Source organism: Grammomys surdaster, unplaced genomic scaffold (assembly GCF_004785775.1).
Source record: "Grammomys surdaster isolate TR1022 unplaced genomic scaffold, NIH_TR_1.0 578, whole genome shotgun sequence".
NCBI classification, from domain to species: Eukaryota; Metazoa; Chordata; class Mammalia; order Rodentia; family Muridae; genus Grammomys; species Grammomys surdaster.
In genome coordinates this window covers 284,667-301,085 of record NW_021604997.1, presented here as the reverse complement: position 1 = coordinate 301,085, position 16,419 = coordinate 284,667, and the positions used below count along the sequence as shown (strand labels likewise).

Below are 16,419 nucleotides of genomic sequence, written 5' to 3'. Positions count from 1 at the left end.
CTTTCTTTCTTTCTTTCTTTCTTTCTTTCTTTTTCTTTCTTTTTTCTGTTTTTCTTTCTTTCTTTCTATCTTTGTGACAAGAGATGTCCATAATTTGGTGATTTCACTCTGACCACCTTCATAAACACATAGATTTTAGAAAGTTTCCACTATACTAGGTTTCAATACTACCTCTCAAATATGTCTTAATTTTACCTGTATTTCCCTGTACTCCCTTCCATGACCCTCTGTCCCTTCCTCTCTCCCACTTTTCCACTATCGTAGCCCTTGCATATCTGTTCATAATTTATTGTGTATATTTAATGTTTTGATGACTGTGTGCTCAGGGGACTTTCTTTTCTGGTCCAATCTACTTGATGTTCTGTATTCTTCATGAACTTAGATAGGCATCGCTTTCTTCGAGTTAGTATTGTTTTCTATGATTTTGTTGAAAATATTTTCTGCGCCTTTGACATGTGTTTCCTTATATTCATCTATCCCTATGATTCATACATCTGGTGTTTTCAAAGTAGTGACTCATATCTCCTGGATATTATGTGCCAAGAGTATTAAATATATAATATTTTATTTAATGTATTTATTTTTTCTACCATGTCTTCAATACAAAAAGGTCTCCATTCTATCTATTTGTTGGAGAAGATTGCCTTTGAGTTACGTGTTTGAGCTCCTGAAATATTCATTTTGAGATTTCCTCAATTTGAATTTTCTGTATTGATTTTATTTCTACCCAAATGGAAGTCAGTTTAATTCATTTCTTTCCACTGTATCTTTGTGGTTTCATAGATTTCATTTCCTTTTAAAAAATACCACTAGTATATTCATAACAGCTGTTTTAAGGATTTTCCCTTGTGCCTCAGCTATGGTGAAATGTCCAGGGCATGCTGTGTTATGATTGCTGTGCTCTAATAGAGATATATTGTTCTGGTTGTTATTGATTGTGTTTTTACACTGGAATTTAGGCATCTTAGATTGGGAATATAATAATTCTAGGTGCTGATGTCTGGTCTTGTCACTATTGGGTGGGAATTTTGTGCCCTGGCTTTTGTTTCACTGTGCTTATTAGGAGAATGAGGTGGCTTTACGTAGCCTGTAGAAACTACATTAAGGTACCAAATAAGATGTACTTATTGGTAGTGGGACCAGAGAATTAGGAGTACAGATGGGCTGGGCTCAATAGAGGGAATTCACGATAGGAAAGAAAGCAGGGTGTTTCACCAGGATCTGCATAGTCAATCTTTTTGGAATGGGGACATATAACGAGGAAAGGCCACAGCAGAAGGTTTGATAAAGTGGTGGGGATGAGACTCAGGTATTGTATTTGAAGAATGGACAAAGAGATGAAATCTGAGAATGTAACCTAATTGCTTCCCTTGTCATAACAGGCTTTGGCTTCCTCAGAAGCACATTCTGGAGTCAGGGGCTGGGGCAAAGCAATTCACTTCCCAAAGTTTGGAGTTCTTTTGCAGAGATAAGAATGAGACTGGATAATTGGAGTTGGAGATATGCTAGGAAAAGTGAAGATCAATCTGCAGATAGCCTGATTTCCTGGCCAGAGTAATCAGTCTGTTCCCAGGAAGTGCTGAACTTGGAGGCTGGGATAATGCAATGAGTTGAGGGAGCAGTATTAGAAGGGAAAGATCTTTGGACCCACTAGAGAAGGGAAGTGCTGCCATATGTTTTCTGCTACAGAGCTAAAGATGACTTGGGCATAGGATCTGGAAAAGCAGGGGAAAGGTGAAGGTTTGTTGTCAGCCTACCTACTTCCCTAAAGGGATTGAGAAAAACAACTATTAATAAAAAATTAAAGCATAGCAAAACAAAACAGATGAAATTACTCAAAAATGATTTGACCTCTTAGTGTTAATACTCAGGAAGCAAAAGTTTACATATAAAGACAAAGCTTTCATCACACTATTTTTCTATATGTAGAGTCTTTTATGTAATCATCTTGAAATTCAATTTTCCCTAGGAAGGATCACTACCTATCTGTCTGCTGTACACTAGTGCAGATTCCCAAAAGGCACCTTTCTGACAATTTAACACAATATTATCAGTTATTGACATAATTGTTTACTTTCCTATGAAATATTAGGTAGATATGTGATAAATATGTAAAAAATGATTTAAACTAAAGGAATCTCATGAGTCCAGGGAGAGGGCTATTATTCAAATCACAATTTTTGGTGTTCTAAGATTTTGCATGGTGATGACTTTCTCCTAGGATTAAACTAATTGTTGTAGTATACAGATATTCTTGCAACAATTAGAGATCTGAGACAGAAAAATTGTGATTTATTTATTGGATATTTTATTTACATTTTATATGTTATCCCCTTACCACATTCCCCGCCCTGTCCAGGAACCTCCTATCCCATCACCCCTCCTCCTGCTTCTCTGTGGATGTGTCCCTACCTACCTCCCCACTCCAACTTCCCCATCCTCAAATTCCCACCCACTGGGTCGTCCAGCCTTCATGAGACTAAGTATCTCTTCTCCCACCTATGTCTGACAGGGCCATCCTCCCTTACCTATACAGCTGGAGCCATGGATCCCTCCCTAAGTGCTCCCAGACTGGTGGTTTAGACTCTGGAAGCTCTGGTTGGTTGGTATTGTTGCTCTTCTCATGGGGCCTCAAACCCTTTCAGCTCCTACAGTCTTCACTCTAACTCCTCCATTGGGAACCCCATGATCAGTTCAATGGTAGCTATGCGCATCTACCTCTGGATATGTTAGACTCTTGCAGACCTCTAAGGAGACAGCTGTATCAGGTTCTTGTCAGCATGCACTTTCTGACTTCCACTTCAGCATCTACTTTTGGTGACTCCACATGGGATGGATACCCAGGTGGCATGGTCTCTAGACGGTCCTCCTTCAGTTTCTGTCCCTGACTTTTTCTCCATATTTGCTCTGTTGAGTATTTTGTTACTCCTTCTAAGAAGGACCAAAGCACCCTTACTTGGTCTTCCTTCTTCATGAGCTTCATGTGGTCTGTGAGTTGAGTCTTGGGTATTTCAAGGTTCTGGACTAATATCCAATAATCAGTGAGTGAATACCATGTATGTACTTTTGTAATTGGCTTACCTCACTCAGGATGATAAAGGACCTTCACATAAAACCAGATACACTGAAACTAATAGAAGAGAAAGTGGGGAAGAACCTCAAATACTTGGTCACAGGGGAAAAGTTCCTGAACAGAACATCAATGGCTTATACTCTATGATCAAGAATTGACAAATGGGACTTCATAAAATTGCAAAGTTTCTGTAAGGCAAAGGACACTGTCAATAGGACAAAACGGCAACCAACAAATTGGGAAAAGATCTTTACCAATCCTACACCTGATAGGGGGCTAATATCCAATACATACAAAGAATTCAAGAAATTAGACTTCAGACAACCAAATTACCCTATTAAAAAATGGGGCATAGGGGTTAACAAAGAACTCTCAACTGAAGAAACTCGAATGGCTGAGAAGCACCTAAACAAATGTTCAGCATTCTTAGTCATCAGGGAAATGCAAATCAAAACAACCCTGAGATTCCACCTCCCACCAGTCAGAATGGCTAAATTTAAAAACTCAGGTGATAGTAGATGCTGGTGAGGGTATGGAGAAAGAGGAACACTCCTTCATTTTTGGTGGGACTGCAAGAAGGTGCAACCACTCTGGAAATCCATCTGGTAGTTCCTCAGAAAATTGAACATAGCATTACCTGAGGACCAAGTTAAACCACTCCTAGGCATATATCCAGAAGATGCTCCAACATATCACAATGACAAATGTTCCACTATATTCATAGCAGCCCTATTTATAATAGGCAGAAACTGGATAGAACCCAGATGTCCTTCAACTGAGGAATGTATACAAAAAATGTGATACATTTACACAATGAAGTATTACTCAGCTATTAAAAACAATGAATTTGAGAAATTCTTAGGTAAATGGATGGAACTAGAAAAATTGTGATGTTGATGCCCATCTGAGTTGTAACCTGAGATGCTTACTCAAAACAAAGTCTCTTAGAAGTACTCAGAGTAATAAATGTTGAGAACATTATTATGAAACTCTTGTAAAGCTGTATTGTTTTCAGTTAGCTTAAACAAACAGTATTATCTGGCATAAACAATAATCTATTTTAGGACTTTAGGCACATTCCTTCATTTTCCTTGATCATTGTCTAGAAGTATTTCTATAAGTTACTTTAAACATCCCAGGGCAGGATATATATGGTTGTACATACTTTTTATGCTGGCACATAGAAAAAAAAAGCCAGATAGATGAATCTCTGATCTCTGTGAGCTTGAGGTATACTAGTCTCCATAGCAATATCCATTGCATAAGCCAAAACTCCAGCATGAGGCCCAGTCTTTTTTTCCCATTGAATATTTTACTTACTTTTCTGATGTTATGCCCTTTCCCCCATTTCTCCCCCAAACCAAAAGCCGCCTATCCTATCCCCCCTACTTCTGCTTCTATACTGATGTACCCCACCTACCCTCTCACTCCCATCATCCTGACCTAGAATTTGGCCACACACTGGGGCATCCGGCAATCATGGGAGCCAGGAATTCCTCTCCTGCTTTTGACTGACAAGGTCATCCACCCCTACATACCCTGGAGCCATGGATCAGTTCCTACATTCTCCCAGTCTGGTGGTTTAGACCCTGGAAGCACTGGTTGTTTGGTCTTAAGAAAAGAACTCTCAATATACTTAGTGAATGTGTTGGCACACAGCTGTGACCACAGCACTAGAGAAAATTAGGCAAGTAGGACTGAAATTCAAGGTCATTATCCTCTATAAAGTAAGTTTAAATTTACTCTTGGTTCTATGAGACACTACCTCTAAAATATTCTTCTACCTAAAAAGAAGCCCCAGGCTCTGTTTTTTAGGAAATAAAGATAAGCCACATTGCAAGCCCTCTCAGTACATAAATGTTGTCTGTGAGTCCTTCTTGCCTTTGTTTCATTGCCTTTTCTTGACTAAACTCCACTCATGCTCTTTCATCTGCTGATGCTCTTTCTTCACATCCCTTTTCTCATCCCCCATTCACAGATCCCTTCTTCTTTAAAAAAAAGATTTATTTATTTAATGTATGTGAGCACACTGTTGCTATCTTCAGTCACACCAGAAAAGGGAATCACATCATATTACAAATGATTGTTAGCCACCATGTGATTGCTGGGAATTGAACACAGGACTTCTGGAAGAGCAGTCAGTGCTCTTACCCTCTGAGCCATCTCTCCAGCCCCACAGATCCCTTCTTTGCATCTGTACTCTCAGAGCTCTCTGTTTATTTCCCTTATTTTTGTTTCTTCTTTGTTTAGGATACAAAGGGAACCATAAAGAAGATCTGTGACTTTCTAGGGAAAAAATTAGACCCTGATGAGCTGGATCTAGTCCTCAAGTACAGCTCCTTCAAAGTCATGAAAGAAAACAACATGTCCAATTTTAGTACCATCGACCAAGATTTGTTTCCTAATGGCTTGAACCTCCTGAGAAAAGGTAAAGGAATTGTCTAGCTTCATAATATGTCAGAACATGTTAAGGACTTGTGCCAATGAATTTCTAAGTAATTGGAATGTACTGGCAGTCACTGATCATCACTGATAGCTTCTCACAGACACTACAAAGTAATGGTTTATGGAAAAGATGTGGGCTTTTTCACTCTGAACAGTTGATTTATTCTGGGAGACAATCTTGGGATTGAAGATGGTAATGTCAAATAACTTCAATGAAAAATGGGAAAAAGTTCATGTTTCTAAGAGACATTGTTAAGTTCCCTTTGTCAAAATCCTCAACTTCAAAATATATAAAGTGTAATGCAGTAGGTCATAGATATATGTGAGATGATAACCACAGAACCACAAAAATTACATTAACATCTGGAAAAAATGTTGAACAGATCAAGAATGCTGCTACAGAGTAGGCCAAAAGTAAACCCCAAAAGGACTGTAAAAATTCTCTAGTGTTAAAATCTGATGGTATTTGCCAACCTATATTTAGATTACTTTAGGTTCATGATCTTTCTCTTCATTCTGAACTGCCTCTCCTAGAAGGGGAATTTCAATCCTCTCTATTTCTGTGCCACCTCTCTATACTGGGAGCAGATTTTGTGTGTGGTTTCATAGCTATGAAGTTAAGGAGTGATTTTGCTAGCATGAATCATAGTTTGAGACTTTCCCAGACCTGATAAGGTAATGATAGGTGAGATGGAACTCAGAGTAGAAGAAGGAAGTTTTCAAGAATCAGATATTTAACAGACTTAAACCATTGGTTTAAATGAAAGTAGTAAACAGTTGTGGGTATAATTTTCTTTACCCATAATTTAAATGATTCAGCCTTTACTTTCAGTCCTCCTCTCCAGTGTGTGATTTGGATACTAAGAATATAAGGACATCAGGAGTTTTCATAGGTAAAAAGAAATCAAAGTAAATACTAGATTTGATTTAATCCAATACTCTTAGTATCCTCAAAATAGGCAATTTTGAATCAGATTTAGGCATAATGATATATCACTCTCCACAAGAGAATTGGTATCTATTCACTAAAGAGCAAGTCCTCTTTAAGCATAGACTGCTGTTGTCATATGAACTCAGACTCCTGCAGTCTGTGGAGACATATTTCTCTGCACTAGAACTGAAGGCCTCACCTAAAAGAAGTGGTCTGTTCATAGATTTTCTAAAGTGAATCAGAATTTGCAGAGGAAAAACAGTATAGCAACAAAAATGTCTGTTATTAAGTACCTAAAGGAATGAAGAAGCTCTGTTAATATCAAAGGGATAAGGAAACTGACAAGCTAAAGATTTAGCAGAGACACATCAGAGCAAATGGAATAGAAGTTAAGACAAAATTCCATGAGGACAATTGTTGTTTCTGCTTTTCCAGGAAGATACTCCTAGGATGAAAACATACTTGGATTAAATCTCTTCCAAATACACACAGTATTTTTCATGTAGCTTAGATGATAGGAAGAATCCATGCATACACATATTCATTCATACATACATGTATACATAGATACATGCATAAGAACAGGTATTATAGTTCTGTGAAAATATTGATCAGACTTAATAAGTCTTTTGTAATTTAATTATCCCAGTTATTTTATGTAGCAAACTTTTTTGCATTTGAAGACAACTTTTATTCTTGAGAATTATTTTTCTTATACTAGTGTGGCACATAGCTAGCAAGCCATGTACCTCTGGAAAACAGGTCTCTGATGGGGGACACCAAATTCCTTACCCTCTTGTAGCAGTACTTCATCATAGGGGATGATGAAATGGATACATCCTGAAACAATTTTGAAAGAAAAAAGTATATAAAGATAATCTTTGTTTTCTCAATTCCTTTATCAGATTGGTTCCATTTTTGAATTCTTAAAGTATGAGCAAATCAAAGACTAATTCTAAAACCAGTTTCATTACTTATCATTAGATAACCTAATTCCCTAAATTATAAAATGTTAAAAAGCTCTACTAAGTGGTAGAGTTGCCTTAGCCAGAAGGAATAAACGAGACCTATTTTTCTGTATCCTCTTAATGCTTTTCTTATCAAGACTCAAGAAAAATATCTTTTATTGTCTCTGGAGACCTGCCTTGTCAGCATTACCTGGAAGACTCAATCATTCAAGTAGGTGAGATGAATCTAGATTTAACCTCCAAGCATTAATATTTGACATGCAATTGTAGTCATTGTAATTCCATATTTAGACACTTAAGTAAATGCATACTAGAGAGATGATCACGCTCAATCAGCCACAATTTGGTTAACAAGAATTTTATAAAGGCAACACCACAATCAAGACATGTGTAGGAAATATCTTCTGACAAACCTCAAAAGTCTCAGCCTTGATTACTTCACAGTGTATGTTTACTAGACACAGTACTTGGCCCAATAATCAATTTCACTGGTATCATCCAAAGACATTAATCAGACACATAAAGGGAAGGTGGCCTAAGGACAAAGGAAGAAGCCTGCCATCTTCAGGCTGAAAATAAAGGACTCGAAGGTTGGGAAAACACCCTGATGTGAGACCTTCACACTTGTAAGGAAGTTGCTTTTCAACAAGAGTTAAACCAGCACACATTAAGGTTATTCTGCCATCTGACACACAAGAATTTGGTGAGATTTTTTAGAGAGAAAGAATGAAAATAAATGTACACCTATAAGGTGAACAAGACTTTAAAATAGGTGGACTTAGAACACAGTGTGTGTACCTCCAAAGATGTGGTTTTCTCACATGGACTGATTCATTACATTAGGAAGACATATTAAATTTGTAGAGATTCTTGTAGTCCAGCATCTATCTGATTCGGCTTATCAGGATCCAGGCATGCTGTGAAAAACAATGGGAAAACATGTTCTATTAATGAAGAAAATAAGGAACATTAGAGTAGCAATGGATACTGATAGGTACAGATCTTATTAGATGACATTTTGAAATTAATATCAATTAATAGTATATTAGTTGAATATGCTATATCAGTAGTGTATATTTTTATGAATTCTTTATATTTTCTTTTTATGATTGGAAATTTTATTTAATTTATTTACAATACAGATATTATTCCCCTTTCTCAATTTTCCCTCCCTAGAACCCCCATCCCATCTGTCCTCCTCCTTTATGCTTTCATAAGATTTTGATTACATGCATGTATTAAGGTCAGTTCTTGGTTGATGGTCTAGCAATATAAGACATTACAATTCATTAGATGCAAATAGTCAAGGAACAAGAAAAACAACAAACACAAGTCGTCAAAGAAAAAGCAAGGTTTTAAATCCAGTTACGTGCACACTCCCATGATCACCGTTTCTAAGGGATTATCAGGATGACCAAACTATCAGAGCCTACTTCCTTGTCCTAACACAAGGTCATTTTCATGTCTGAAGCTTGCTTCCTTGTTCTAGTCTAAAATTTAGATTCCTGCCTGAAATTACTGATTTGTTTTAGCCTAAGATTTAGATTCCTACCTGAAATTATTTCTTTGTTCTAGCCTAATATCAGATTCCTGCCTGAAGCCTACTTCCTTGTCCTTGGCCAATGTCATATTCCTGTAAACAACCCATTTCCTTGTCCTTGGCTTGTTCTCCCAAGTGTCACCAGTAATTTGCTCTTATATTATCCAGACTTTCTCATACTAAGAGCACATTCCAAGAGGTAAAACAATTAACCAAATGTCACTAAAAGGGAACTAATGATTTATTATAGGTGCTAAAAACATTGCCTGGGTTTATCTATAATAAGTTTCACTACTTTCCTAGTTATAGTTTTAAACCTTCAGTGAACCTGTGGAGCTAGACAGGTGATGGATGTTTAGCCAGATGATTACTCCTCTTGAATATGCGTGTAAATATTCTCTGTTGTAAACTTCTATTTCAATTTATGATTTGATTTTTGGTGTGAACTTGTGATGAACTTTGAAACATGTGATCATGTATTCTGAAAGATGTGTAAGTACTGAAGAAAAAGAAAGAGAGAGAGTCATCCATCCTTTCCTTTCCTTTTCCCCTGCCTAGAATTTTTTCCCTTAGAACTTTTCCCATATTAGAATTTTTTCCTTTTCCCTACTTAGGACCTTTCCACTTTTCCCCTTAGATAGCTTCCATAGGAAACTTTTAACACTTAATAATAAACTCTATAACTTCTCTAAGTGTTTTATCTTCCTGCTACCTCAGACTAGCAGGCATAAGTTAGAGCTCAGGAGTTCCTGCTGAAACAGTACAAAGGCTATTTACTTAATCCTTTGCAACCAGACCTCCCTGGATCAAAACAGCTACCCTGGGAACTCAAATAAAAAGACCCATGTCTCTAGCTGTATTTGTAGAGTAGGATGGACTTGTAGGACATCAGTGGGAGAGGAGGGTCTTGGTTCCTTGAAAGTTGGAAGGCCCAGTGAGGAGAAATTCAAGGGAGGTAAGGTGAGAGAGTGGGTGGATTGGAGTATACCCTCAGAGAAATAGGAGGAGGACGATGGGTTAGGGGGTTTCTGTGAGTAAGGACTGGGGAAGGGGATATCATCTGAAATGTAGATAAGTAAAATCCCCAATAATAAAAGAAGAAGAAAAAGAAACAAACAAATAATGGAACTGGCTACATTTTCTATAATACAGCCCAAAGTATGAAAATTAACTTATGTGATGATACAGAAAGACAGCAATGTAATAAAGAAAAGCATGACTTCTATTGTCAATCTTTTTTGGATTCACATCCTCATCCATCATTATCATGCTTGATAAAATCTCAAAGACTGATTTTTCCTCATCACCAAAATAGGCATACTGCTTACACTTTTCTCATATATTCATGGATTAATTAAAATAATCACACACTGAGTATGGCCTACATGTCTGGCACTCTTTGCAAAAGGAACCACATAGTAATTTAAGAAACACTTTCTTTTTAAACATATTAGATGCATGTTCTATGTGTATATTCAAAGCAGAAGTGCATGGAACACATCACAGTGACACAGCTTGAAAACAAATCAAGGATGGGGGCTGGTGGATTGCAAATGGAGGAAAGATAGAGAAGTTTACAGTGTCCTTAATAAAAAGACAAAGACCAAGATATAATTATATAAAAGATATTTGTCATCTAGGTTGAAGGAGGACACAACAGAGAATGAGAAACTGGAGTATTTCTAAAACTTAAACTGAAGACCTTCTGGAATGAAGTGGTGAAAACCAATGTATGGTCAGAAAAGACAGTGCTATAAAGGACAGGGGCTCAAATTATACACATCTTCAAGTATCATGAAACACCATGGCTGAGTGAAACATATGTCTTTCGATGTTCTCAGCTGGGAGTGGCTGTGTGTATCTTGTGGGAAAATCAAGACAGCTGAAATACTGATCATAACTGTGTGTATCTGTATCACTCATGTGAACTCACACACACAAAAGTAAAAACTATTTTAAGATATTATTTAAAAGTTGTTTGCATGTTGTGAAGAACTTCTATAAGTAAATACTAAAATATAGACAAAACAATTGAAGTCGGTTTGGATCATTGAGAGGACCAACACTGTTGAGTTGAATAGTGTGATGGAAACAGGTTAGGTGGGAAGCAGGAATAATCTGGATATATAAAAAGATCAAACCATTGTTGCTTCTGTTATATTGTCTAGTATATAGTTTGGGAGAAGAAATTGCGGGACATAATTTCCACAGAGGGAGAAGTCTGTGTATATGATTTCAGGAATGTAGAAGGTTTCTACAGAAAATTGTAGTTTGTTCTATTAACAGTGTGCTCTTTATCAAACGGATGGTAAGAGCACATGATGGGAGGAGTTAGAGCAGTGTTAAGACCATTCTTAATCCACCTTTGTATTTGCTTCCTATTTTCCAGGCACAACTGGGGACTGGAGGAATCACTTCACAGTAGCCCAAGCTGAAGCCTTTGATAAAATATTCCAGGAGAAAATGGCTGGATTCCCTCCAGGGATGTTCCCATGGAACTAAGTTTTCAAAAATTTAAATATTATATGAACACTAATGTGTATGTTCCTGTTGTTCTATATGTGAATAACTGAATGTGGTCATAAAATAAATCCTATTGTGGAATTGTGAATGTAATTTTTTAAAACATAGAGTTACTAATACTACTATATGAACACTGATGTTTACATTTCTGTTGCTATGTATGTGAATAACTGAATGTGGTCATAGAATAAATCCTGTTGTTTAATTGTGAAGGTAATTTTATTTAAATCACAGTGTTACTAATACTAGTAGTAGCAACAGTAGTAGTAGTAGTAGTAGTACTAGTACTAGTAGTAGTAGTAGTATGAATGTATGTATGTATGTATGTATGTATGTATGTATGCATGCATACTTTTCTGTTTATAGTGACTTCAGAGGTAAGAAGAGTGAATTGCTTCCATGGCACCTGAAGTTGCATGTAGCTGTAAACTTCTTAATTGGGGACCTAGGAACTGATCTCAGGTCCTGTGCCTATGCAAGGGAGTACTACTAATATCGCTCCATCTTTGAGAGTCATCTCTTCAGCCTAGAATCATGGAGTCTTGAGTCATCAAATATTTCCTTCTTTGATTGATATTTTGTTGTGTATTATCAGTACATTCCAATTTACTTCATAGAATTCCAACTTGAAAACATTTTATTTTTATTTAAATAAGTCATTTATTTGGGGATTTTCTTTACTGAGATTGGATATGACAAAAGTTTCTACATGTGAAACTATGGAAATTAAACAAGTATTATTCAGTATTTATGTATTTAACATATCATGCATGAATACCAGCTTAATTATTTGCTGAAGAAACATGTATATCTATGCTTAAATATTTTCTTTTTTTCATTTATTTATTGATTCACTTTATATCCTGGTTCCAGCTGCCTCCCTCCTCTCCTCTCAAATCCATACTCACAACTTTCTCCCTCCTTGCCCACTCCTATTCTTTTAAAGGAAATTGAGTACCTCCAACCCTTGAGGGCAAGTGAGATGTTGTGGAAATGTACTGGAAACAACTCTTTAGAAGAAATAGCTTTGATGTAGTTGAGGTGGGATCAAACACTAAGCTGGAATGGAAGGTCCCAGAATCTCAGCATCCCAGAGCATGAACCTTGTCAGGCCTGTCTTCCTTCGCCGTCTTTCTGCAATATATAAACCTTACAAGTAGCACATAGCTCTGTAATGGCATTCATATGGAAGGTGTGAGGAGCAAAGATCAGTTGATGAAGATCAATAAAGAAAGATAAGTGTCTTCCTTTAGAGGTTATTTTGATCATATAATCAAACTAACATATAAATTTTTATTCATGCAGTCTTAAAGATTGTATATAATAATAAGTCATGAAAATTTTGTATCTTATTGGTGTTATTGGGTGTATATAGACATTTAAATCTCAGCTGGTTCTAGAGCTGTCTCTGTGTACAGAGATATAGCATCACCATATATATCATCATGTGTACATCACCACATACACATGACCTAGTCTTTTGACCATGTTAGTCTCTTTCTTCTAGTCTGTAGGCAAGTTTTTTGGGATGTCTCTCGTTGTCATCTCTAACATTTATCAACTTGAAAGGAACCCAGAGTTTTTCTTTCCTTGTGAAAATATAGGCATAAACCAACCCCTAGAATAACACATTACTCATTTTCTATTCTGATGACAGAATACCCTCAAAATAAACACTTTAGTTAGTTTAGCATTTTTTTTCCATATTCCAATGTCTTTTAGCAGCCATAGTTTTTTGTTCATTAGCATTTTAAAAATGTAAGGTTAATAAAGCAATATGTAATCTATCTCCAGGTGTTTTTATTGTCCTCTTTTGCCTGTTAAGCATCTCCTTTAGATACAATTAAATCTCTCTACAATTGCATGTCCTTTAGAATTATGTGATATTACTGTAACATGGCTTATCTTATAATATGCAAAAACACCTGTTTCATCTCAGAGATATATGTCTGACTATTGTCCATTTTAATTTATATGGGTATTTCCATCATGGTCATAGCTTCCTACAAATGTATAATATCAGAATCAGCCTTCTCTGAGGTTAAGGAGTTTGTCCATTGAAATCCTGAATACGTGTGTATAGTATGATGCACATATTTCAATTTATCAAACTCTGTAAAATGGAACATACTCCTTTGCCAAATTTTATTTCTTTGGAAAATTTTGAGGCTACTTCCTGTAGGTAATGGAGTTTAGTTTTAAAAGGAACAAGAAGGACAGTGCCTCATAATTTCCTTGTCTTGTTGCCAAGTAATAGAGAATGCTTTCTTTAAGCCTTTACTGTTACCATGGTGTTTTTCTTTTTATGAAATTCTTAAGCTTCTTACAACCTTTCTTTCAAAAGCTGGTCAATTTCATTATTACCTTGTGATGGATGACCTTGCAGACCTGTATGGGTTCTTATTTGTATTTTATGTATAGTGAATGACTTCTATTTCTGATCATTTGTTGTAGCTGAGTAACCAGAGAAGTCAATTCAGAATCACCTTGAATTAGTTCAGCAGTCTCTATGTGTAAAACAACCCTTTCTGCATATTGAGAGTCAGTTACTATATTAAGAGACTCTTAAAAAATCTGAGAGTACCATGAATATTTTATATAATTCAAATTTTTGAACCAACTTATAGGAACTCTCAGACAACTTACTTACATCTTCTGATTTATATATTCTCTTTCTTGATTTATTAGTATCAGTGTAAAATGTACGGGCTCCAGAATTTGGAATTTTTTACTTATTATACAAGGGAGAATCAAATTTGTTCTTTTAAATAACTGAAGTCACCTGTTTTTAAATTACCTGTTTTTAAACTCTCCCAAGAAATTACTTCATGCTCTTTGTCAATGCTCATCTTGTGCCCTTAATGAGACAATCTCTGCTTTCGTAAAAGGTACCAAATTTTCAGCTGGATCCATTCCAGCTAATTGTCTAAATCTCATTTTTTCTTTTACTATCAATTTAAAAACCTTCTCTATTAGGTTTTAAATATCTTACTCTGCTTATGTGATAAAAGAATATTCTGAGATATAATCTTCCCTCTGTATGAGAATTCTTGTAGGGGAATGAGTAGAAGTAAGATAACTAAGATGTAGGCCATTTTTGGGTTAATACAATCTAGATATGTAGCCTGTAGTTTCCTTTCTAGCAGAGCTAACTCCTCAGCCTTGGCTGATAACTTCCTTTGACTATTTAAATCTTTATCACCTTGTAAGATATGAAATAAACTGTTTAGCTCTTGAGTAGCCAGGACAATTGGAAGGCACACCCAGTTAATATCTCCCAATAATTTCTGAAAGTATAAAAGTCCTTAATGGGTTTCTTTTCATTTGTACCTCTTGTAGCCTAACCTTTTTTTTTTCAGTTTATTTTTTATTGGATATTTTCTTTATTTACATTTCAAATGTTATCCCTTTTCCTGGTTACCACTCCCAGAAAGCCCTTATCCTATCCCCCTTCCTCTGCTTCTAGGAGGGTGTTCCCCTACACACCCTTACACTCCTGCCTTCCCACCCTCGAGTTCCCCTACTGAGAGGAATCAAGACTTTACAGAACCGAGGGGCTCTTTTTCCATTGATGCCCAAACGGGTCATACTCTGCTTCATATGAAGCTGGATCAATGGGTCCCTCCATGTGTACTCTTTGGTGGGTGGTTTTATCCTCCAGGAGATCTGGGGTTTCTAGTTGGTTGATATTACTGTTCTTACTATAGGCATGCAAACCTCTTGAACTCCTTCCCTCCTATCCCTAACTTCTCCAGTGGTGACCCTATTAGGGACACCATTGGGGACCCCATGCTCAGTCCAAAGGTTGGCTGTAAGCATCCACCTCTTTCTTTGTCAGGCTCTGGCAAAGCCTCTCATGAGCCAGCTATATCAGGCTCCTATCAGCCTGCATTTCTTGAATTCCACAATAGTGTCTGGGTTTAGTGACTTTATATGGGATTATTCTCCAGATGAGACAGTCTTTGGATAACCTTCTTTCAGACTCTGCTCCACACTTTGTTTCCATATTTGCTCCCTTGGGTATTGTTTCTCCTTTCTAAGAAGGACTGAAGAACCCACACATTGGTCTTCCTGATTCTTGAGCTTCATAGGGTCTGTGAATTGTATGTTGTGTACTCTGAGGATCTGGGGTAGTATCTAAACACCAGTTAGTGCATACCATGTGTGTTCTTTTGAGATTAGGTTTCCTTGCTCAGGATGATATTTTAAAGTTCCATCCATTTGACTAAGAATTTCATGAGGTCATTGTTTTTAATAGCTGAGTAGTAGTCCATTATGTAAATCTACCACAATTTCTCTATCCATTTCTCTGTTGAAAGTCATCTAGGTTATTTTCAGCTTCTGGCTATTATACATAAGGCTGTTATGAACAAAGTGGAGCATGTGGCCTTATTACATGTTGGAGAATATTTTGGGTATATGCTCAAGAGTGGTATAGCAGGATGTTGAACAATTCTTTAGGTGTTTCTCTGCTATTTGAGTTTCCTCAGTTCAGAATTCTCTTTTTAGCTTTGGTTCCTACTTTTTCAATAGGGCCATTTGGTTCTCTGGAGGCTTTTTTATTTCTTTGTATATATTGGATATTAGCCTTCTAAGGGGTGTAGAATTGGTAAAGATAAGTTCTCAATGTTTTGGTTGCTATTTTTTCCTATTGACAGTGTCCTTTGCTTACAGAAACTTTGCAATTTTATGAAGTCCCAGTTGTGAATATTTGATCTCAGAGCATAAGCCATTGGTATTTTGAACCTAAAGAATTGTTCAACATCCTTAGTCATCAGAGAAATGCAGTTGAAAGAACCCCAAGTTTCCACCTCACATTAGTAAGAATGGCGAAGAGCAAAAGTTCAGAAAAACTTCCCTTGTGCCCATGTGTTCAAGAGTCTTCCCCACTTACATTTCTTTTTTTTTTTTTACTTAACTCAAACACTTTTTTTTAAAA

At 36.5% G+C, this 16,419-nt stretch overlaps 1 protein-coding gene across 3 annotated transcripts in view; it reads left to right on the top strand.

The window, feature by feature from the left end:
- Positions 1–11,692, top strand: part of LOC114633333 (probable alcohol sulfotransferase) — a 29,477-nt gene extending 17,785 nt beyond the window's left edge. Inside the window, exons 5-7 of one of the 3 annotated variants that reach the window (XM_028781922.1) lie at positions 5,324–5,501; positions 7,555–7,628; positions 11,347–11,692. In XM_028781922.1, coding sequence (XP_028637755.1) covers positions 5,324–5,501; positions 7,555–7,628; positions 11,347–11,382 — 288 coding nt within the window. In that variant the 3' untranslated portion in view covers positions 11,383–11,692. Of the gene's footprint in view, positions 1–5,323; positions 5,502–7,554; positions 7,633–11,346 lie in introns of all 3 variants that reach the window. The other 2 variants (XM_028781920.1, XM_028781921.1) reach the window with 2 other exon arrangements.
- The last annotated feature ends 4,727 nt before the right edge of the window (positions 11,693–16,419 follow it).